At 42.0% G+C, this 25,099-nt stretch overlaps 1 protein-coding gene across 1 annotated transcript; it reads left to right on the forward strand.

Moving 5' to 3' along the window:
* The first annotated feature begins 6,216 nt into the window (after positions 1-6,216).
* LOC149300482 (AP-1 complex subunit gamma-1-like) lies at positions 6,217-22,819 on the forward strand. Its single transcript, XM_089484995.1, has 21 exons — positions 6,217-6,417; positions 7,579-7,703; positions 7,806-7,947; positions 8,133-8,229; positions 8,552-8,628; positions 8,744-8,836; positions 9,508-9,588; positions 9,691-9,789; positions 11,873-11,928; positions 12,076-12,189; positions 12,375-12,515; positions 14,334-14,388; positions 15,057-15,179; positions 15,463-15,552; positions 15,682-15,809; positions 16,670-16,774; positions 18,747-18,897; positions 19,247-19,385; positions 21,599-21,759; positions 22,523-22,621; positions 22,718-22,819. Exons 1-21 carry the CDS (start codon positions 6,217-6,219, stop codon positions 22,817-22,819), a joined length of 2,379 nt encoding a protein of 792 aa, XP_089341121.1.
* The last annotated feature ends 2,280 nt before the right edge of the window (positions 22,820-25,099 follow it).

The following is a 25,099-nucleotide window of genomic DNA, read 5'->3' on the forward strand; positions in this document are numbered from 1 at the left end:
TATCCCCTGCGGGGATATCCTGCCCTCCGATGAGGCACAGAGACGCTGCGATCTCTATGCAGGTCTGTGAGGACCTGCATAGAGATCACAGTGTGATCGGTGCAGGGGGATCGCGGGGAGGGGAGTGAGAAACCATCTCTCTCACTCCCCCTCCCGTCCTGTAACAGAAAAGCTGAAAAAAAAAACCGGTTAGTCATTTAAAAATAATATTAAAAAAATCATTAAAATAATAATATAAATAATACTAAAAAAAATTATAATATGAGCTGTGATGTCACTGTGACATCACTGGTATGTTCAGGAGGTCCCTAGGAGGACCTCTAACCATTACTGTGTAAAAAAAAAAATGTAAAAAATACAAAAAATTTTAAAAAAATGTAAATAAATTTTTTTTTAAAAAAAATATATAAAAAAAGATAATAAAAAAAATTCTTAAAAAAACCTTACATCCCGTTGCCCTAGCATAACATCTAGCCAGTATAACCCTCCTGCCCCCGTTCACAACCCCCAAACCTGTTAAGCCATAGGCATAAAAATTATACAAAATTGTACACCTAATAGTATGCTCCCTGGTGCTGGGAAAGTCTGGAAAATCTATATAAATTAGGTATTTCTGAAATCAGGACACCTGAATTGATAAACTTGGAGGGGATTTTCCATCACTTTACCTAATTTTGTGAGGATTCAGAGGGAAAATTTAAAAAAAAATTAGTTTATTTTTCTAATCTTCGCTAGTTTTTACTAAATTTCTCATTCTAAATTTTCAGCTAATCATCCAACTATGGTATCAAACGAAAGCTCTATCTCTCCTTGAAAAAACAATATATAGTTTACATGGGTACATTATTCACAGGAAAAGAGAATCATCGCTAAACCGACATACCCCAAAAATGGCAAAATTGCTCTGGGCTTTGAGGTACCAAAAACCCCTGGGATTGAAGGGGTTAAAAAAGCAAAACGCTACCTGTACTTATTGCCCCATAATGTGTAGAAAAAAGCAAAAAAACATAAAAACATTGGGTATTTCTAAACTCAGGACAAATAGTAGAATCTATTTAGCAGGTTTTTTTATTACCTTTTATAGATGAGTAAAAGATTTTTCAACTAAAAGTTAGAAACAGTCATTTTTTTCTAAATTTTTCACCATATTTTATACTTTTTTTAATAGTAAATAATATGATACAATCAAAACAATGTCATCTAAAGAAAGCCCTTCTTGTCCTGAAAAAAACAATATATAATGTGTGTGGGTTCAGTAAACAGGAAAGAAGAAAATTACAGCTAAACACGAGCAGCGCAGAAATGTTAAAACGGCCATTGTCACGAAGGGTACAAAAAGTAAAATCAGCCTTTGTCACGAAGGGGTTAATAGACATTAAATAATGATATAAACAGCATGCACAGGTAAAGTTGAGCAATACGTCAGTACTAGTAGAAACCCACCTGAGCATACTATCGGATGGCACCGTTTAAGTGCCAGTGCCCTGGGTTTGTAGGATTATTCCTCTCCATTACTTTTCACATCGGTTTAAAACTTCCTCCATTTAGTATCAGAGTAAATATAAGTTTTGTGCTCTTTTCTTGTTTAAAACAGTTCTAGACTTTGCACATATGTTTCAGGAAGGTGCATATTAACCATTTTTATATGCTATATCAGCCCAATCTACCGGACAAGATATTTACTCCCTATTTTACCACCTGCAGTATGGCTCGATCTTAATCCCCCAGTCACCGGGGTCTATTCACTAAACGGAGAGTTGACTGAACGGTTGCGTTTCAGCTCCTTGACTTTATCATACATTGGGAAAAGCCAACCCCAGTGATCTTCTGCTGCGGGAAGAGCTTAACAGGCCCTGTACAATGTATAGTCCAATCAGTGAAGGTTCACGAAAGCCTCTTTACACACTGATTTATGCATTATACTGGGCCAGACCTTCTAAGCCTCCTAGTAATGGCCCTTCACAATGAATAGTGAACCGACAACAACTGACCCTTCAGGTCTCAAGACGATGTGTGTATATATATATATATATATATATATATATATGTGTGTGTATATATGTGTATATATATATGTATATATATATATATATATATATATATATAGTTCAGGACAGGGGGCTCATTCTTATGCTAGCCCAGAAGCTCTGAGGGTGACATTTCCCTTTTGGTACATTGAATAATTCAAGAGCTGGGTGTACCTACGAAAAAGTATTTTGCTATTCTTTCCCCATAACCCCTAAACAGGTATAACGCAGTGTATTTCACATCCATTACACTCGCACATCAACTGACTTACGCAAACCTGCCAGACAACACAGAGAGACACGGCGCCCACTTCCTAACTGCTGCACCGCCCCTCCCCCTCTCTCCGTCCTGTCCCGGGATAGATAGTCTCTGCCATATGCTGAAGCGACACAAAAATCTCGCTCCCCCTGCTGTTCGTGTACGGGCATTACACCAGGAGGAAAAGAGCAAGGGTGCTAAGAGCAGGGTGAGATTGCGTGTGGGATATGTGGGAGACAATCGGACAACAGCTAAACAGCATTAATATACAATGAAGGTAACTCTCATATCCATAGGAGCCCTAAACAAAAAGACTAAGAGGGACAGTGGGTTGAGTGTGACCATGGGATGAGTGTGATTATGTTTATGAGTATGTTTGTTTAAAAACACTTGATGGTGGATCCTTGTCACACTTATATAGATTTAAATATTCAGTGAATGGTCTCCGCTAGGGTCATCATACAAGCCAATTTTTTAAAGGGATGCCTATACATTTGATATGTTGATGACCAACACATGTAAAGCGCAGCCACGCAATATGTATGATGTATAGCTGAGTAACTGATTCTCTTCTGCGAGAGAATGCTGCTGTCAGAATTTTTCCTGTTTTGCTAATGCCAAACATTAGTTATATATTAATTATTACTCACTACAATTGTAATTCTCATATTTCTAAAGGACCCGTTACTCCCAACGAAAAAATAGTTGTTTTTTAAACAGCTACCTATTTATATTTTATATATTTTTTTTATTCTCATTTTTTTGGGGCTTAATTGGAGAAAGAAGAGTTGTATTTTTTTTAAAAAATTTTTTAGATGCAGCCTATATTACACCCACCTCTAATATGTTTTAAACTTTTACCACACATATGCTGTTTTTTTCTCAGGATTATTAATTTATTACATACAAATGAACAGTATACATTAAATCGCTCTCTGGTCAAAGTAAAGTATCTGAGTGTTGTTTTCTTCTTCTGTTGTTTTCCTTCTCTAATCGAATTCGACCAGACCTTTCACTTTCCAAACATTCCTCCAAAACAAGAGTATTTGTGGGAACTTTTTGTAAGTTTTTCTGTGGCTGGCTGTCTTCCATTTTTGGACTTCTTTAAGAAAAAATTTGCCAGCCTCTCCAACACATTCTGTCGTCTGCTCACCTTTGGGGTTGGAGTAGGTGAGCTGTTATGATCTGCTTCAGCGGAGGAGATGGTGTTATCAGATGATGTTTCCTCGTTAGCTTCAGCAACGTCCTCTGGAATGATTGTGTTAGAGACGGCTTCTCCTGTGTCCTCTTCACTTTCCTCTGGTGGAGGAACAGCATTGGTGTAAATGGTGTTATCAGATGGTGTTTCCTCGTTAGCTTCAGCAACGTACTCTGGAATGATTGTGTTAGAGACGGCTTCTCCTGTGTCCTCTTCACTTTCGTCTGGTGGAGGAACAGCATCAGAGTAAACACGACCAGGGACATATTCTTCTATATTCTCCTCCCACTCTTGAATTGAAGATTGTCTGTTATCTCTCTCGATGTTTCTCACAGCATTAATTGTAAAGTTTATAAAAATTTCTCCAATAAAGCAACTCACTATGATAGACTGCCATTCATAGCAGCAAAACCCATCATCAATTCTGGTAATGAAACCCAAAGCGCTATATGGTACAGGACAGGTAAAATCGCTTAGTGTCCAGTAAGACATATTTCCGAAGAATATATCAACTGAATTCGCAAAATGGAATATAAAGTTATCCAAGACAGTGGCAGCTCCTCTCAACTAACTGGCAGAGGAACAAATGTTCAGTGTCCTGCACTCACTAAACTTGTGCTGCAAAACACATGATGTCATAAAGACTGAGCACAGAACACTGCAACAGCATCACAGCCTGTGTCTGAAAACTGACAAATTATTAAAGATGCAACTGACACTGACCTTAAAAAAACAGTATGAAACTATAAGCATACCTGGGAACTCTTCGGGTTTGGCCCGCAGAACTCTGGCAGAGTTCTTAGGTTCTCCGAGTCAACACCTGAGTCCCCCAGCTGACGTTGGGGGTGTTCCCACTGACGCCAGTGGCCGTTCCCGGTGACATCATTGGAAACACCCTAATTTAAAGGGGAAATGGGCGGGAAGCGGGGTGTGTCAAGACCCCCTCCCGCAACCCGGAGGATTCGGGTGTTGACCCAGAGAAGCGGAGATCTCCAGGTCAAACCCGGAGAGTTTCCGGGTATGCTTATAAGCGATTATTGATTGGGCTCACTGATCAATGTCAGAGGCCTAAACTTGTCACAAAAAAACATTTAAAAAAAAATACCCCCACACCCACGGAAGAAACCTCCGCAAATACCTATGCCATGTGATATGTGCAAGAAATGTGAAAATGTCTCCTGTGTTAGATTTGTGGTTGTGGTCCAGAGAGGTAAGTGGGGTACCTTTGAGGTTCTTTGGTTTTCTGGGAATATATAGTTTATGGGGTTATTTTGATGTTTGAGGGCAGTTTTAGCCCCAAAAGCATGATGTGCGCTTTCCTGGTTGAACTTTAAAAAAATTGAAACCTTTTTGCATTCATGATTTGGGGGTCTCTTGCGACTGTGTAACGCTGACATATCACACATACTGTATGTGGTTTCTACATGCTCAGGAGAAATGGGAGAGTATTTTGGGGGGTTTTCTTTATTGTGCCAGGTAGCCCAGCTTGCAGCATCCATCCCAAAGTGTCCCTGGCATGTTCTAAAGCAGAAAGCAAATTTGGTAAAGATGATACCTTTATTGACTAACTGATGCATAATGAATTGTAAGCTTTCAAGACCATCAAGGTGTCTTTTTCAGGCATATTATACCTGAATAATATTATACCTGGCAAACACCTGAATACATTTTGTTTGTTTTTAGTTGCATTGACTATGTGTAGTTTTTATAGCTGAAACTGTTGAAAATGCAGCTTTTTTTCGAAATGTTTCCATTTATTTTCATAGTAAATGATGTTATATATATATATATATATATATATATATATACTGTATCTATATATATATATACTGTGTGTATATATATATACAGTATATATACAATATAGTATATATACAGTATATATAATAAATATATATATACAGTATATAATATCTATACACACAAATATATATATATACTGCTCTGGTCCTGTATTGCAAACATCGTAAAAAAAACCTTGGTCTGTAAGGGGTTAATATGTATATACTGTAACTCTATAGTATTCCCCAGTCTGGTTTTATCACATCTTTATACTCTTAGTTGCTCTATGAAGGAAAAGGGGAAAATGGTATACAAAATAATGCAAAACTGACACTAAAATAATAAACAATAATACTTTTTAGAAATAAATAATGAATCATTATTATAATCTGCAATACTTAGCATAACATGTGCCACGTAAAGGGTTAATGCTTTGTAGGGGGGGGGGAGTCATAAATTCAGCCAGTTTACAGAGATAGCAATACATAATTTATTAAGTGACTAAATTCTGGATCATTTGCAGGTCACTGTCCTTAAAAATGTCTATCTATCTATTATTACTGCTCCTTAATAAGAAACCTGGATAACAAGCCAACGCGTTTTATTTAGGATGAGAACGTAAACATGTGTTTATGTACCTTGCTTTAGAATGGATTGGTAAACATCTGCTGTAGGTGCAGGTGGATCACTATTTTTCAGGAAGTAAGACACTGAAAGAAAGGGATCCAGGTGAGAAACAGGAAGGGAAGCTCGACAGGCAGAGAGAGAGAAGCTAGTAGAGGCAGATACCTGAAGGGCAATAGATCAGGTGTACAACGCAAACAGAGGGAATTGTTTCCCCCCCCGTATCTTAGCTTCTCATTCTGCACAATATTATTGTTGTCAGTATTTTCTTTATTGTACTTTTCGTGAGTTAGCCTTAGAGTTCATTGTGTGTACCGGCCAGCAGAATGGGCCCTCCCCTAAAGGTGCATGAGCTGATCAGAGTGATCCGCAGCGTTAAGACACAGAACGAAGAGCGAGAGGTGATCCAGAGAGAGTGTGCTGACATTCGCTCCTCCTTCAGGGATGAGGACTCGCTATACCGTGGCCGCAGTGTAGCCAAACTCCTCTACATGCATATGCTGGGCTACCCTGCACACTTTGGACAGGTAGGTGAATGATGGTTCTTAGCGTTAGACGGTTCATGTTGGAGAAGAACAGGTGGGCTGCTGTGTAAGAGAGGGACAGGTGGGCTGCTGTGTAAGAGAGGGACAGGTGAGCTGCTGTGTAAGAGAGGGACAGGTGATCTGCTGTGTAAGAGAGGGACAGGTGAGCTGCTGTGTAAGAGAGGGACAGGTGATCTGCTGTGTCAGAGAGGGACAGGTGATCTGCTGTGTGTACGAGAGGGACAGCTGAACTGTTGTGTGTACGAGAGAGACAGATGAGCTGGTGTGTGTACGAGAGGGACAGATGAGCTGGTGTGTGTACGAGAGAGACAGATGAGCTGGTGTGTGTACGAGAGGGACAGGTGAGCTGCTGTGTGTACGAGAGAGACAGATGAGCTGGTGTGTGTACGAGAGGGACAGATGAGCTGGTGTGTGTACGAGAGGGACAGATGAGCTGGTGTGTGTACGAGAGGGACAGGTGAGCTGCTGTGTGTACGAGAGGGACAGGTGAGCTGCTGTGTGTACGAGAGGGACAGGTGAGCTGCTGTGTGTACGAGAGGGACAGGTGAGCTGCTGTGTGTACGAGAGGGACAGGGGAGCTTCTGTGTGTAAATGAGCCACCGTTAAACTGCTTTGTGTTGAGCTGCTCTGTACGCAGCAGCGACAGGTGAACTGGTCTGTACTAGGAGGGACAGGTGAGTTACAATATAGGCTTTCTCCCGGAATAAGGGAACAAAGGTAGAAATTACGAAACCAGTGCCATATACTGGAAGAAAATTGAAAAGCAATGGGTAATTGGAACTTAAGAAGAAAATAATAGTAGGGTAAATAATCACAGGTATACCAGTTATTCAACGACAATGTAATCTTAAAACATTTTAGCATAAAAAGTTCAATAGACAAATTTTTTTTTATGATAAGCACATTAAAAATAAAATACACCTAACATGTTTCGCCTCGCTAGGTTTCTTCAGAGGCGAGTATTACTATCTGTGCTTCTTTCTTTCCTCCCCTTGTTCTGGGCGCAGGCCTGTATTGTAAATCAGTGTACTAGCACTGTAATACTCGCCTCTGAGGCCAGCCATAACATGCATTCAATTTCAGAATTCCAAGGCAATGCGTGACAAAGCTGACTATTTACATTTAACAATCTTTCCATTCTAGATGGAGTGTTTGAAGCTAATTGCTTCACCCAAGTTTAATGACAAGCGGATTGGATACCTTGGCGCCATGATGCTATTGGATGAGAGACAGGATGCCCACCTTTTGATAACCAACAGCATGAAGAGGTAAGACGTGGCAGAAGTACCGTATTTAGTTGCCTTTCTGTCACAACTAGGCATTACATTCAAATATTCTCTCCATTCTCAACATTCTTTCTGCTTGATTAGGGATCTAGAGCACAGCTCTCCCATCGTCCAAGGGTTGTCTCTCTGCACTCTGGCCTGCCTAGGGTCCACTGAAATGTGCCGTGACCTGGCTGGGGAAGTGGAGCGTCTCCTGCGTACATCAAATAGCCACATCAAGAAGAAGGTAAGTCGAGGCAGGAGGACACAAAAGGATACAATTGGACAAGAATGACACTTCCATTCTTCTTCACTTTTTGACAGCACTCATGTATGTTTTTTTTCATTATAAATCCTGTAATTTTTATTCACATTCTGCTTTTCTTGTACCTTACCTTCCCAAACAATTACTTACATAACGCCTTCCTACAGGCTGTTCTATGTGCAGTCCACATAATACGGAAGGTTCCAGAGTTGGTGGAGATGTTCATTCCTGTGAGTGAGGAGCTACTTGGGGAGAAGAGGCATGGTGAGGCTGATGGAAATCATATATCATATAGAATAGGTTTTTTTGTGAGAACATTTGCTGAAATGTAGGTCCCGTCAAAAAGTAGATTGCAAGAAAAAAGGCAACGTGTCTTCAAACGTAGACATGGAGAGATTTGTCAAGTTTTTGAGCCAAAAGTCAAACCAACTCAACGAAACTTATTTAAATCACCCCCACTGAATTGCGAGAAAATAGGCAAAGAAAGCCGAACGCTGGTAGAAAGGTTAGCGTCAGGCTCAGTTGAGCAAGTGATGATAAGTTACATGGTTTACTTACCCTGGAGGTGTGTGGGGGCTCATTTCAGGTGTGCTGTATGGAGCTGTCCTTTTGGTCACAGAAATCTGTCTGAGACACCCTGGGGCGTGCAAACGTTTCCGCAAGGTATGTCTATACTGAAAACGGAGTCGCATGCTTTTATTGTAATAAACTTCTTGTTTTTATCCATGGTTTTTGTAGCATGCGGTATCGTTACACCCGTTTGTCCTTGTCCCCTCAGCTATTCCCATTACTTCTACAAAAGCTCAGACAGATCATGTCTGAATATTCTCCGGAGCATGCCGTGTCCGGTGTCACTGACCCTTTCCTGCAGGTAACACAAGTACCAAACTACTTGCTGCTGCTACCTTATACAACACTTGTGCCCAGTCTAGTTGATCCTCTTCTTCTTCTTCTTCTCCTTCTCCTCCTTCTTCTTTTTCTTCTTTTTCTTCATCTGTCCCACTTCTCTGTCTAGCAGGAAAAAAATGGCATCAAAATAAATATACATTTGCTTAGACAAGAGGAGATAAGGTGATGTAATAGACTTTTGAAATGTAATCCCTTCACTGCTAAAGAGACAAGCAGACTAGGTAGGACTTAGTTGGACACAAGACAGCCCTTTTCATCATGTACAATACCGTGGTGTAACAAAATCCTACACTGTCCAGCAGCAACCCCTCCAGCCCCAAACATTAGGCTTAGGTAATATGGCTCTGGTAACAACCGGAGAGGTTGTTCAGATCAACAAATCAATGAATACGTATGTGATGGAACACAGTCTGAGAAGAAGTGACATTTGCTGAGCTTTTTACAGTCTAGAATCCTGTTTCCTACACTGCTTCATCTCATTGATCAATGTATGTCTTGTTCTTCTCCCCTCTGCTTATGTCACCAAAAGCTCTTAGAGTTAAAAACCCCTCTGACTGTTGTCAATGCACTGCGGTACCTGTGTCATATGACCATTTATGACCATTTCCTTTTTTTATCTTTTGTTCATTTAAGGTGCGCCTCTTGCGGCTGATGAGAGTCCTAGGACAAAATGATGAGAGTGTCTGTGATGCCATGGGTGACTTGCTAGCCCAAGTAAGGAATGCTAGGAGTAAATGTTGGTTTAGTAATAAACTGTACTGGAAAACATAATGTCGCAATGACGTAATATCCATTTTAAAGTAGAATCTCTCCTAGGTCTCCACTTGCACTGAAACGCAGTCTAATGCCGGAAACGCTGTCTTATATGAGACAGTTCTAACCATTGTGGAAACTAAATCTGCAAGTGGCCTGCGGGTGAGTACACACTAAGCAAAAGGAGGCTAGTCACACTGATATGTGACCTAATATAGGTTAATCCTTCTCAGAAGGGCACACGGATTGAGATCTTTACAAGTGGCCTTTTTACTACATACTGTGAGCAAACATAACATACTATAAACTTCAATGAGGGTTTTGCTTATGGTCTAAAGCAGGGGTGTCCAAGTTTGTTTTGCAGTGGGCCACTTCATCAGAATTGTATACGTGCGGGGGCCGCACTCATTTTTCACTGTGAGAAAATATGGCCTTTAATAAGATATGCAGATTAAAATAAAGTAAATTACACAAAACCTTTACTTTTCCTCTCACTGATTTCTGGGCCTAGAAAGTTTTGTGACTACAAATTCAGGATTCAGGATAATTAAAAATGAAATAGTTCTATTTATTCTAGGGATGCACCAAAATGAAAATTCTGGACCAAAACATTCACGGTCCACTTAGCCAAAACCGAAAATGACCCCCCACCTTTAAAAATAATAATAAAAACTCACATTTTTAATAAAAGTAGGTAACACGCCACAATTGGACAAAAAAAATTAGCAATATGACTTGGCATGTTAGCAATCACACTCCTATCTTACCCAGGCAACCAGTAAATGCTGGTAACTAGGCATGTTGGGACTGTGCTTGCTGTGATTGCTGTTAGCAATCACACTCCTATAATGCCAAGTCAGCCAGTACATGCTGGTACAGGGTGGCTGTAAGTGATGTGTAGACCCCATACTTCTGGCAGCATCAATACACAAGGGGGCAGCTAGCTAGGTTTCAGCATGTACTGGCTGACTTGGCATGATAGGGGTGTATTTGCTAACAGCAATCACAGTCCCATCATGCCTAGGTTCCAGCACTTACACATCCAACCAGTAAATGCCAGAACCTAGGCATGATGGGACTGTGATTGCTGTTAGCAATCACACTCCTATCATGCCAAGTCAGCCAGTACATGCTGGTACAGGGTTGCTGTAAGTGATGTGCAGACCCCATACTGCTGGCAGCATCAATACACAAGGGGGGCAGCTAGCTAGGTTTCAGCATGTACTGGCTGACTTGGCATGATAGAAGTGTGATTGCTAACAGCAATCACAGTCCCATCATGCCTAGGTTCCAGCACTTACACATCCATGCAATCACACACACTCATTCATTCATATACTCATTCATTCACAGATTCATTCCCTCAATCACGCATACTCATTCAAACACCCACCCCCTTACCTGCACTGCAGCTCTCGATGCCGCTCACAGACTTCAGCAGGGGGCGCGGCCTCCCTCTGTGTTCTCTTGTATTCCACAGAGGAAGCAGGACTGGAACAGAGTCATGTGATGTCCCGTACATTCACGTGACTCTGCTGGGTTCCGCTTCCTCTGTGCAGTACAAAAGACCCTCCCACAGGTAAGTAGCAGGGCTCTTGTTGTAGCAGGGCTCTTGTTGTAGCAGGGCTCTTGTTGTAGCAGGGATCGAGGTGCGGCCCGCGTAAGATCGGTTGCCCTGGCTGCCGATCTTACGCGGGCCGCACCTTGAGGCCTCGGGGGCCGCATTTGGATGTCCCTGGTCTAAAGGTTGTTAGAGTGCATGTAACTATGTTATTATTATCTTTTATTGATATAGCACCAACAATCTACACAGCGCTTAATACAATACATATACTCAAGGGGTATGACAAGACGAGAATTGACAGACTAAGACAAACCAATACATTAGGTGGAGTGGGCTTACAAGCTTACAATCTTGAGGGATCTGTGTCAACAGAAGGAACAAGGACCACAGTTACCCCCACCCTTCCCATTTTGCTGTATTGTCCAAAGCAGTTGGTCGTAGGGAAACATGCACCCAGCAATTTCACAATACACAGCACATTTCCCTGTACACAAACTAGGGTGTAAGTTCGCTTCTGTATCAAGATGCCTTAACATGTGTTAATGTCACTGTCAGTTTGAGGGTTATTTTTAATTTTCACTCTCCTCTATTGAAATAGCTACAGAATCTGCTGGCGCTCCATGAACAGAATGTTCTGTAATGTAATATACACAAACCAAGCATCTTTGATTAATTTCCCAGGTTCTTGCTGTTAACATCCTTGGACGCTTTCTGCTAAGTAATGATAAAAACATCAGGTAAGACTTGATATGTTTCATTGTCATTCCACAAATAAATTAAACTAAATGTTATTTTCTACGTATTGTTTATTACCCTATGAGTATATTACATGCAGTAGCATGTTCCCTACCTGCTTTGTTCATATGACATATTCTCTCTCTCAGATACATCGCTCTGACGTCTCTCCAACGGTTAGTGCAGTCAGATAATGCCGCGGTACAGAGACATCGATTAACCATTGTGGAATTTCTCAAGCAGTCAGACACGTCTGTCAACAGGTGATTCCACATCTTTGCTAGGCAACTCGTATGTCGTACATAGAATGTGACAGCAGATATCAACCGTTCGGCCCATCTGGTCCATGGTTTAGTAAAACTGCATTAGTGTATGGGTGCAATATGGCACCATATTTGTTAGCCAAGGTCAAGATGCTCCCCAAAAATGTATCTTTTTCTTCTCCTAGGAAGGCCCTGGAATTATGCTTTGCCCTAGTAAATGAGAACAACATCCGTGTTATGATGAAGGAGTTTCAGAGGTTTCTCCAGACCTGCTCACCAGAGCTAAGAGAGCATTGTACGTCTGGAATATTCCTCTGCGCCGAGAAGTAAGAAAGTTTATTAGTAGTAGTTAACTTAGATTTTAATGTGTCATCACAAACTGACCTGAGGATCAAAGTAAGAGCCAAGTGCACAACGATACAGGTTAATATACTTCCTAATGTTCAAATGGCTGAACAGTTTGACTTCAAGGGGTGAGTCTAAGGTAGGACTTCACCAAGACCTGTTATCCTCACTTTACGACCTATTCATAACATGTATAAAACAGGTTATTAGGTGTATAAAGTTAGAATAATAAGGGCTGAAGAAAAGCGTTATACATTCACACCCAGCAAACATTCTGAGCTCTTGGAAATAAGGCATGGAATGACGAAAGATGGAGCCCCAAGAGGAACTGTAGAGGGACACTTGGGAAGTAGGATAGGAAATACCGTATTTGCTCGATTATAAGACAAGGTTTTTTTCAGAGCAAATGCTCTGAAAAATACCCCCCGTCTTATAATCAGGGTCGTCTTATAATCAGACCTCAAATATGTCTGACTATGAGACGACTAATATCCTCCTGAGGCCCCCCCCACTTACCGGTACTTCTCAGTCCCCGGTGTGTAGCTGGGGGCAGCGTGTAGATGTCTACGCGATTCACGTAGACAACTTCCGCTGCAGCAGGAAGGAGGCGTGGCTAGCAGCGGGGGTTGTCTGCGTCCATCGCGCAGACCTTCCCCGGCTGTCAGAGATCAGAGTTCCCCGTGCCGGTGCCCAGGTTACATGACAGGGAAGTCAGAAGCACCGGTAAGTTTGGGGGGGGAGTGTTAAATGGGGGGCATAAGGCATTTCTGGAGGCAGAGTGCTCTGTGAAATGCCTTTTAACCCCCTTAATGCCACTCTGCCTCCAGAAATGCCTTTTTTAACCCTCTATATGCCACTCTGCCTCCTGAATGCCTTAAAACTCCCTATATGCCACTCTTCCCCATAATATGCCTTTTAACCCTCTAAATGCCAGAGTGGCATATGGGGGCATAAGGCATTTCTGGAGGCAGAGTGGCACATAGGGGGTCAACAGGCATATCATGGGGCACAGTGGCATATAGGGTTAAAAGGCATATCATGGGCCACAGTGGCATTTAGAGGGTTAAAAGGCATATAATGGGGCACAGTGGCATATAGGGGGTATAAGGCATTTCTGGGGCAAATGTGCATAACTGGGGGGCAGGTTGGAAAATAGAAGGAAATAAAACCAAAATATTTTTCTCAATCATAGCTTTTATTAAAAAAAAATAGTTTAGATGAATTAACATTTACTGGTAAAACTTTTTTCCTATAGGGTCGTCTTTTATTCAGGCTTTTTCTTTTTTTCCTAAATTAATATTCAGATTTGGGGGGTCGTCTTATAATCAGGGTCGTCTTATAATCGAGCAAATACAGTAATTATTTTAGCTCACTGAAGAAGCGGAAGGGCAGAATCCAGTTAACAGAAAAAATGTATGTGCGTCAATGCTGGCAAATAACAAACAATGCACACTTATGCCAAGGTGGAGCATGTTATGTGCCTCATGTGCTTTATCATCACAACAGAGCACCAAGTCTACAAGGATCAAGTGAAAGAGCAGTAGATACACGATAAAGTATTGTAAAAGTACTGCGTGTATCCTAATAAAAGCATTGGCTATATAGTACATTTTTATCTATCGGGTCATGTTGAAGACCCAGTTCCCATAATGTTTTTTCCCACAGTAAGAGTACAGTGCCCTTCACATATATGGGGCATCAATCAAATTACACATATACGGATATACAACACAAGAAGAAGGGAAAGGAGCTGCACACCCCCCCAAACTGAAGTAACGCAAGGTCTTTCTCGTTCTCAGGTTCTCCCCTTCCAAGCGCTGGCACATAGACACCATAATGGAAACTCTAATCACCGTGAGTACTGGCCATGCTGCGTGATAGGCAGTGGCACCCAGTGGCTGCTATCTGTATAACAGTTCTGTGGTTATCACTCCAAGGAAGGAATACCCTGCTGAAACCACATGCGGTGAAAAGGACCACCTTGCACATCAAAAAATAATAATAATATGCAACTGTTTGGTCGATTTTCAATATGCAATATCCTTTGTAATAATCTTTATATGTTTTATATCTCAGAGATCCAGTAAACTATAAAATGGCATACCCTTTTAATCTTTTAAGCAAAATGTATCCTTAAGCATCAGTTGGATTACTTTTTAAAGTTATGGATACATATAAATACGCTGTTCCTCCTGCTCTGCTGGATCAGACACATTCCTGCTTCTATTAAATGTCCAAACCCTTCCCAGAAATCAAATGGAGTCCAATTTTGCTGGGAAAACCTAAATTGCTTTTACAGTGAATGCCGTTCTCTATACTGTAATGTTCTCAGCACACAGGTGTCATCCCGACCCAAAGTTTTAGAAACAGATGATACTTTTTGGACGTGTAGAAAATGCAGCTCTGCTTCCAGAATCCCAAAAAAGCAAGGATTTTTTTTTTTCCATTGCAAGATTTGAAAGCGATTGTATAAAATGTGATTTAAAGAGTGATTGTGTCTCTCTCTGTATCTCCTGTGTCAGGCTGGAGAGAGTGTTCGTGATGATGCTGTCTCACACCTTATTCAGCTGATCAGAGGTGCCAGCGAGCTGCACGCGTACATCGTACAAAGGCTTTTCAAAGCAGTGAGAGAAGATATTGGACAGGTGAGATTCACAGGGAGGGCGGCAGACAAAAGCATGAATGACAGTGATAGACGGAGGGAAGAGGAGTGGGGGTAATGTGGGGGAGTGATAGAGAGGAATGGATGCTGAGTGCGAGTGAGTACAGAAAATACAGGGAAGCAAGGAGAGCGAAGGGAGATCAAGAATTAGCAAGAGGACTCTTACAGAATGATGGAGGTTGCAGATTGACAGGTACATTAACCCATTGTGTCATGGTCACAACTGGCGTCAGCAGTCTGAGTCTGTCTTAATTTTTACTCTGCAGCAGCCATTGGTTCAAGTGGCCTCCTGGTGTATAGGGGAATATGGGGATCTACTGGTGCTTGGGTCCTGTGAGGATGATGAGCCTGTACAGGTAAGAAGTTCTTTCAAGCCATGAAACACACCATATATTTGTATACAGATGGTAATGTGCTGTGGGAATAGCACAGAACTCAGCGCTGTTATATAGATGACGGTGTCAAAGAGATGTCGATGTCCTCAGGTAACCGAGGATGAGGTTCTGGATGTCCTAGAGGGGATACTGCAGTCCCATATCTCCATGGCCAGCACACGAGCGTACACACTGACTGCTATAATGAAACTGAGCACCCGCTTCAAGCACTGTGTAGAGTAAGTGGCAAGTATACATCTGGAGTGTATGTTTTAGCTTGCCTTATCTATGTATTTGAAACAGCAAGGTTTTATTTACAAGGTTTATTTTAGAGTATAGTGCCAACACTATAGTCTTAGAATAGCAGTGCCCTTTATACTTGTGGTACAGGCGAGGCTCTGTGATACTCTAGATCCCCTGTACAAGGACTGTGGGTAAACTGGATAAAAACTGTAAAGAATGCTGGTATGTGAAACCTTATAGCATATAGAGGGCTAACTATTCTCCTTAACGTTCGTTATATTGTGCTTCTCTTGTATAGTTTAGCGAGAAGACAAGCAAGAGGGGAAATTACAGAAACACTCAAATACATGAAGGGGTTAATCAAAGAATCAGATGGACGTATACTTCCATGGAGTGACTGAGAGGGTAGTGGATAAATGGAATAGCCTTCCAGAATAAGTAGTTTATTATAATGAGGGACTGTAAGCATGCATGGTTTATGCATAGTGCTCTTGTCCCTGAACCTAACATAAGGCCAAGGACCGAGTGAGGGTTGTGGTATCACAGCGCTTAGAAACGCGAACCAGATGGATCACATTATTTGTTTTCCCTGTAGGATCAGCAGACTTTTGTGTAGGGTTTATTTGCCGATTATCACAGATTTGAATGCGCACACTTTTTAGAATGTGAAACTATTCTATTCTTTCTTTTTGCCAATACATGTTTTTAACCCTGTAGTGAGGATCTTCTAGGAATATATTGCTGATACGTGTGGCTTCCAATGGGCTAAATCTCTTCCAGTTATCCAGCCCCGTTTCCCGTGTTAGTAAATGTGTATGTATGAAAACATGTATGAGCGCCCTGTGTTTTCTCCCAGCCGCATACGCCGCGTGGTGTCTATATACGGAAGTTGTCATGACACGGAGTTACAGCAGAGAGCGGTGGAATACAATGCCCTATTCAAGAAATATGACCACATGAGGTATGAGCTTCGTGCTACTGAAAAAGCCATATCGTAGCAATGTTCACCATGTTATCAATCATTTTAATTCCAAAAAGACAAATATTATCCTGGTAAATAATTGCAAAGTGTAAAGCACACCAAAAAGTTTCAGATGTTGCCTTCAAATCTTTATATCGGAGCAACCCGGTGGGCTAATGACTTCCCTTGTTAACCTATGCAGTATCACACTAAGTGAGGGAGAGCAAGGTAACCTTTAACAGGGGAAATGTATTAAGGTGATGCTCCCTTATCTCATGCAAGGTCCCTAAAAGTCATCTGCAGGACCACCAAAGCTATGCAGCGATTGGTGTTGTAATATTAATGCCTTCCAGTTTAAATTAAGAAATTAGTTTTATCATTTTAATATCTAGGCCAGAAGGCTGAAACCACTGAAACAGCATAAATGGCCAAAATAAATTCTTGTTCTTCTTCCATACACCACTAATTACTGCCACTGCAGATGCATGTGCTTCGCTGCACCGATCCATCCCCCGTCCAGCCTAATTATCCTTTGTGGTATCTAGAGAGGATGGGGCTGTGAGCAACCCAGGTGGTCTTCAGATACCCCGGGGAACAAAATGAAACGCCACACAATTAAACAGGATAGTTACTAAAGTAGCGTCACCAATGTGAATTCATCTGCCAGTCAACGTTAGGGTTAATGTTGGGTATTATTGGTATAAGTAAATTATACGAAGATATTACAACTTCCCATTTCACCTACCAGCAAAATGAACCCATCAGTTTTTTCTTGTGGCTTAAACATATACTGCATGTGAAAATAATGTAACTTTACAGAAACACCAAGAAAGGCCATTCCAGCTAATGAGTAGCAGTACAGAGCACCCCCTCCCCGACGTCTTCTATCGTTGCATATTTGTCACACTTAAACGTTTCAGATTACCAAACCAGTTTTAATATTAAACAAAGATAACCTGGGTAAATTAGGATTTTTAAATGATGATTTTATGTATAGAAGGAACAAAGTTATCCAAACTTACCCAGCTTGAATGTCTGGCTATGAGTTCATGGCCTCAGTCCAGAGCTCAAGCTCAGTTGGGTTATGCACATACCTGGGAACTCTCTGGGTTTGACCCGGAGATTGCAGGGTGAGCGCTGCTCCTCTGGTTCTCCGGGTCGCGGGAGCGGGGTCTTGACACACCCCGCTGCCCGCCCATTTTTCCTTTAAATGGGGGTGGAAACACCGCTGACATCAGTGGGACCGCCCACCAACATCAGTGGGACCGCCCACCAACATCAGTGGGACCGCCCACCGTCAGCGGGACCGCCCACCAACGTCAGTGTGCAGTCCTGGCCGCATCCCGCAAGCGAAGGCTCCAGGGAGCTGGAGCCGAGAAGTTCCCAGGTATGGTTATGCAGCAGGACAATGATCCGAAGCACCCAAGTTAGTTCACCTCTGAATGGCTTAGAAGAAACAAAATTAAGGTTTTGGAGAGGTCTCGCCATAGTCCTATGTAGTGTGACCTTAAAAAAGCAGTTTTTCCATACTGGAAAACCCTCCACTGTGGTTGAATTAAAACAATTATGCCAAAAAGAGTGGCCAAATTTACTTCACAGCGTAAAAGACTCATTGCCAGTTATTGCAAATGTTTGATCGTAGTTGTTGCTGCCATGGGTGACACAGCCAGTTATTGGGTTGGGAGGGGGCAATTACTTTTTCACATGGATGATATAGTTTTTCATTAACTCTATACCTCAGTAATGCTGCATTTTGGGTTCACTAACGTTATAATTAGGAAGGCGGCATACAATATATGATGAGCAATTTCTTGATGTAACCTAAAAGCAATATATATTTTTTTTTTGTCGGTTTAAATGGCAAAAGCTATTTTAGAAGTAATTGCCATTACAAAATCTTTTTCCTAGCCCTCAACAGAGTCTGCATATACTAATGGTCTTTATTTATTTTCATGGTTCCTGTGATGTTCAGATCAGCCATCTTGGAAAAGATGCCAATAGAAGACAAATCCGTTGAAGAGAGAGAGAGATCCGGAGAGAGTCATCCCATCCCCGAAGATAGCAGACCACCACCCGTGAACTCACACCAAAACCTTCCTGCATCAGTACAGCCAGTGAGCCAGGTGAGATGGTATCAAGATGATCGTTTTCATTTTCCAGTCTGCACAAATGCATAGCAGGACTTAGTTCAAGTAAATCTAAATTTGGAGTCCTGGACGGGTCTATGTTTTTGAGGACCCTTAGCAAACATATTTAGGGGGCACCATCTTTAGTGTAAGTGTCACCTCCTGTAATTGTTTTGTGTTGTGTTTCACCCCTTTCTTGTCCCGCACACTTAAGCTCAGTGAGTCAATTGATGCATTTGTTTCTATTTGGATCAGTAGTAGTAGAAGAAACCAGCAGTTTGTAGTGGTATGGGGTTTAGAGCTGCAGAAACATGTTCTTCAGACTTCTGTAAATGTACATTTTCAGGTTGAAGATCTCTTGGGGTTGTTGGATGAGAGCGCTGACAATCTGATTACACGAATACCCACTGCGATCCCAAAGACTACCCAAATTGTTCCCAATGGTGGCAGTCTATTGGATCTCTTGGACGAAACGCTAGCCCCAGGTAATGTGTGTAGAATGCTAGAAACACAGTTTGGGTATGTGGGAGAGAAGCATTTGGTCTACCATGTTATCAGTGTCATTCTTTCATATACCATGCACTGGGGTAATGGCGTTTCTATGTTAAAGAGGCTGAGCTGATATAAAAGCCCACTTACCTCTTTCCCTAAGGTTCTACTTCTATAACTATGATTTCTGTTAACACATGGTTTTTATACTTTTCTGTGCCATAAAGTGTATTGTTATGACATCATAACACTGTGCATGAATCCCTAGCAGTGTGGAGAGTGGGAAAAGGTAGAAGCCAGTGAAGGGACATATCTCTCTACAGTGCGGCACGAGTATAGCATTGACCTCAAAAAAACATTCGACATATCATGCACACTGCTGAGGACATGGTTAAGGCCAAACCTAAATACAGCACTTACATTATCTTATATACTACTCTCTGGCTTTTTGTCCATGCAGATCAGTGGAGGGTAAACCCTGTTGGATATCAAACTCAATGCCCCTTAGATTGCAGAAACCTTATGTGTGCCACATGATACACTATATGACAGTATGTAGACAGCCTTCCTAATTATTGAGTTTAGGTGGTTCAGTCACAACCATTGCTAACAGGTGTATAAAATCCAGCACGTAGGGATGTTTTCTCCATAGACACACATAGACAGTAGAATTGGCATGCTCAAGAGCTTAGTGACTTTAAATGCGGCACTGCCACAGAATGTCACCTTTGCCACAAATAAAATAAAATTACAAATAAAATTAGTAACTTTTTTGCCCTGCAACATCTACCCTGATCCAAGTATCATTATTGTGAAGCGGAAGTATCAACTGCTCAGCTACAAATCCGTAGACCAAGCACAATCATTGAGTGGGGTCGCTGAGTGCTTAAGTGCGTAGCACATAAAAATTGTCTGTCCTCCGTAGCATCACTCACTACAGTGTTCCAAACTGAAGCAACATGTTGTCAGGAGCTTCATGAAATGGATTTCCATGGGCGAGCAGCTGCATACAAGCTGATGACCACTATTAGCAATGCCAAGTGCCAGCTGGAGGGGTGTAAAGCACATCACCACTGGGCTCCGGAGCACTGGAAACAAACTCTCTGGAGTGATGAATCACGCTTCACTATTTCAAAGTCTTATGGATGAATCTGGGTTTTGCAGATGCCAGCAGAATGCTACCTCCTGGAATGCATGGTGGGTTTGGGTTATGAGTTTGATGTGGAGGAACTAGAGTGGCCTGAACAGAAGCCCTGACCTTAACCCCACTGAACACCTTTGGAGTAAATTGGAACACTAATTGTGAGCCAGACCTTCTTGCCCACATACCTTTGGTCATATAATGTATTATTAACCAGAATGCAATCAGCTTTCCAAAGTTGTTCAGTGGGGTTAAGGTCTGTGCAGGCAACCTGAGTTCTCCACATCAAGCTCATGAAACCATGTCTTTGTGGACTTGCATTGTGTGCAGGGGCACTGTCATGCCTAAACTGGAAAAGACCTTCCCCAAATTGGGGACACAAAGTTAGAAGCGTACAGTTAATGATATTAATGATACAGCATGTCTTTGTATGGAACTAAGGGCCCCACATCCCTAGGCCATTATCCTTCCTCCATCAAACGTTACAGTAGGCACTATGAATTCCGTTATAGCAGCAGTCAAACCGAGATTCATCTATCAGACTTCCAGTTAGTGAAGTGAGGTTCATCACTCCATAGAAGACGTTTCCGCTCCACCAGAGTCCAGCGGCAGTGTGCTTTACGTCATTCCAGGCTAAGCTTGGCATTATGCAGTAATCTTCACCATGTGTGGAGCTCTGCTCAGCCATGTGATCCCATTTCATGAAGCTCCTGACACACAGTCCTTATGCTGATGTTGCTTCCAGAGGAATTGTGGGACTCTGTAATGTGCATTGCTACAAAGGACAGGCTTTTTTTTTACTCACTACACGCTTTAACACTTGTGGTCTGCCGTGGTTGGGTTATTATTACCCCTAGACGCTTCCACTTCACAACAATAGCACAGAGTGGACTGTGGCAGATCTAGCAGGGCAGAAATTTTACAAACTGACTTGTGGCATCCTATGACACTACCAAGTCACTGAGCTCTTCAGTGCAACCTATTCTAGCCTCAGAACTAGCATAGTTTGGATAAAATGTTGCTAGGATATGAAATCATATACACTTACATCTATACCTTTTCTTGCAGCGTTGCCTCCTTTGGTTGTATATAATAATGGTGGACTCATCGTGGAGTTTTCTTTTGTGCGCCCCCCCTCAAATCCGGCACTTCTAGTTATTACCTCCTGTGCAACCAATTCCTCTTCTGCAGACGTTACAGACTTCCAGTTGCAGGCAGCCGTGCCCAAGGTTGGTGAAAGAAGCACATCCCTCCATGCCAACTTGTAACAGTAATTTATGTTTGAAAAAGACAAGTCCATCAGGTTCAACCTTGCTGTTGATCCAGAGAAAAACCCCCACAGTGAAGTGATTTCCAATTGGTTTCTCACTAGATTAACACGCTGTAACTAATCATGTCCTTATAACAGTGATATCCCTTTATATTCTTCTTTGCTAAGAACTGTATTTTATTGTACATCCTCTGTGGGTGGTGAATTCTGCACCTTTGTTATTCTTTTCGCTGATTTAGGTTAAATTTGTGTTCTTCATGTCTGAATGAATGACCTTTCTTTCTTTGTACAGTCCTATTATTGAACATGTCATTAGAGGTGCCTAATATCATACAGTGATATCATATCCCCTCTAAGATGCCTGTTTTATAGTGTAAATAAATCCAACTTCTCTAGCCTTGCTTCATAAATAAGGTGTTCCATTAAATTTCCGTAACACCAGGTATCAGACTTACAGGTCTCTAATTACCTGGCTAAGATTTTGATTCATTTTTGAATAGTGTGACCACCTATGCTTTAAGCCAGTCTTTTAGTACCATGTCAGATGACAAGAGAATCCTTGAAAATATATATATATATATATATATAGAGAGAGAGAGAGTATGGGACCAGAAACTCATTTAAAGTAACTGTCAAACTCTTCGTATGCCGGAAGCCCTGTGAGTCTTCTCTGTGGCCTTTCTGTGACGTCCCGGTGTGATCCTGTGTTGTGTATGTTGCAGAATATTCAGCTCCAGCTTCAGGCTCCCAGTGGTACTTTACTTGATGCATCTGGTACAGGATCTGTGACACAATCTATCCGGGTCCTCAATCCTCAGAAGGTAGGAGGGTGATGGATTGGCAGGGCGAGGGTGTGTAATGCTTCACAATGTGAAAAGCTTTGATTTACTTGTTTCATTCTCTCCCACGTCCTCCAGATTCCTCTAAAGATGCGTCTTCGTTTTTCCTTCTCACACAATGGAAAATCCGTTCAGGAAACTTGTGAAATTAGTAATTTCCCGGTAGGGACATGGCAATGACCTGATGGGAAAGAGTTGGCTTTAATGGGACACTGAGATGCGAAGGATGTAAGTGCAGACAGGGGGAACTAACATGCCCAACATAACCATCATTAACCATCATTGTGTACCATCAAAACGGAGTAAAAAGTATTGGACAGACTGTGTCATGTTACTAGGATGTATTACAAACGGATGAAGCATCACACAAAGTATTTGATACGTTTGAGATTTGCTGAGAAAGTGGGTGTCTCATTTATGAAGATGAAGAAAGGGTCAGTGTGTTTGCTATAATATATGCCCAAAGGAACTTTTAATAAATATTTTTGCTTTAATTGCTTGCAATTTTAAGGTGTCTTGTGTATTCTGGATACATAATATAAATTGTTAGTAAAAACTGAATATTCTCATCCGACATCTTTAAAAAGATCATTTCTGGTGATGTTAACCATGCTGTTTACCTGTTTATTGGCAGCTGTGTACATGTTCTTCGCCTTGGATTTCTGGTACAGTAATATCTCTTTTACTCCTGCAGGTGGGGCTGTCTCACCTTGCCTCCTGCCTCATTGCCTCTTACTATCCTAATCTTCCAATGTATTGAACCAATCCTCCTGTACTAGGGCACTCAAAATTGGGATCATGAGTGTTATATAGAGATGGAACCCATCCCTAAGTTCTTCCACAGGCAGAATTCTGCACAGCTATGGTTAACACTTTTTCCGCCATGCATAGATTTGTCAATTCCCCTTAGGCTGTTTGTGTTAATTAGGATTTGTGAGTATAATGAATTCTCCAGCTAATTAATGCTGTGTGGTGATGATGGGGGGGGGGGTCTGGATTTCTGTGGAAGGGGGGAGTAGTCGGCAGCGGGGGGGTTCATGTGAGTGGCACAGAGCCAGCCTGTACCTGCCCCCTTCAAGATGACAGACTGCAAGAGACAACAGTGTGTGAGAGAGAGACAGCGCAGTGACGGAGGAGGGAGAGTGCGCACAGAGTAGCAGATTCATCCGCCATCGAAAAATCAGCATATCCTTCTACCCTCCCACCAATATCTAACCATACATGTATATTTCACCCCCACCAACACCCACCGCTCCAGCTCCCTGAGGTGTGAGCTGGCAGCTGTGGGCACTGACCATCTGTGTGCGTGTTCATGTATTTGCATCTGTTTGTGTGCCCTGCGCGCGCGTACCCGGGCAGCGAGCCTGGCAGAGACAGGGAGACTGGGGATGAGAGATACACGACGGTGAGCAAGTCAGCATGAGCGAGATATGCACAGACAGAGTAAGATGGGCAGAATGAGGCAGATAGCGGGAGTTGGCAAAGATACAATGCTGGCGGAGAAGCTGGCACAGACGCGACCCCCTCAGAGCTGGCATCTGGTACTTGGTATTGTGCCGTACAGAAAATGCATGAAAGTGCGAGGAAGGGTACGTAACAACACGAGACATGGCACAATAAAGGGACAGAAGAGACTGGCACATCAAAAGCTACTACCGACCTTACCCATCCTAATCTTTCTTATCACTATTGATGCATGTGTTTTGTGCCATCATATATGTGCCTTTGTCATTGAGTGAACGTGTCAGGTGTGCCATATTGCATCATGGCCTGTATGTCACCGCGTCTGCTCCAAAGAAAGAAGCAATCCGTACTAAAGAACTTTGTGAAATCATCAAGGATAGCGATCAGCGAGACTGCAAAGGAGGAATGGATAAAGGAGGCCTCCAGAGAACGGTGAGACAGAGCGCAAACATAATACATGTGGTATCGTTGTGACCTTATTGAATGAGGGAATAAGCTTTACAGCCTTATTGTCGGGTACCTTGCGGCAATGAGGATAGGTTGCATTTACAAGCTGATTTAAAGATGACACAGACACCATAATAACATTTTATCTTAGTTTTTATAGTTTTTTTTTTTAACCATTTATACATCACTCTGAAAAAAAATCCTTGAACTCTTTGCATGCGATAATCCATGGTGAGTGAGCAGCTGGTCACTATACAGCATGAGGGATGCAGGTATAGAGTAGAACATATACATCTCTTAAGATATGAGCCAGCAGGATTTTATCTTTTTTGGATCATTTTCTAGCTACCAGTTTTGTCCTCCTTGGTTTGGTTAATATAGCATTTCTGGTCTTTTTTTTTGGCGAGAGACGCAGGTTTCACCTGAATGTTCAACCAGAGTCATAGGCCCAATCTGTACGTGTCAAACTCTTGTGTATCCTCACGTCATTATATTCTTGAAACAGGTAAATGCGAGCTGGAAAAAGGTTAAAATTGAGAAAGAAAGCAG

This window comes from Sceloporus occidentalis, unplaced genomic scaffold, assembly GCF_023333645.1.
Source record: "Sceloporus occidentalis isolate IW3139 unplaced genomic scaffold, rSceOcc1.0.p SCAF_24, whole genome shotgun sequence".
Lineage (NCBI taxonomy): Eukaryota > Metazoa > Chordata > Lepidosauria > Squamata > Phrynosomatidae > Sceloporus > Sceloporus occidentalis.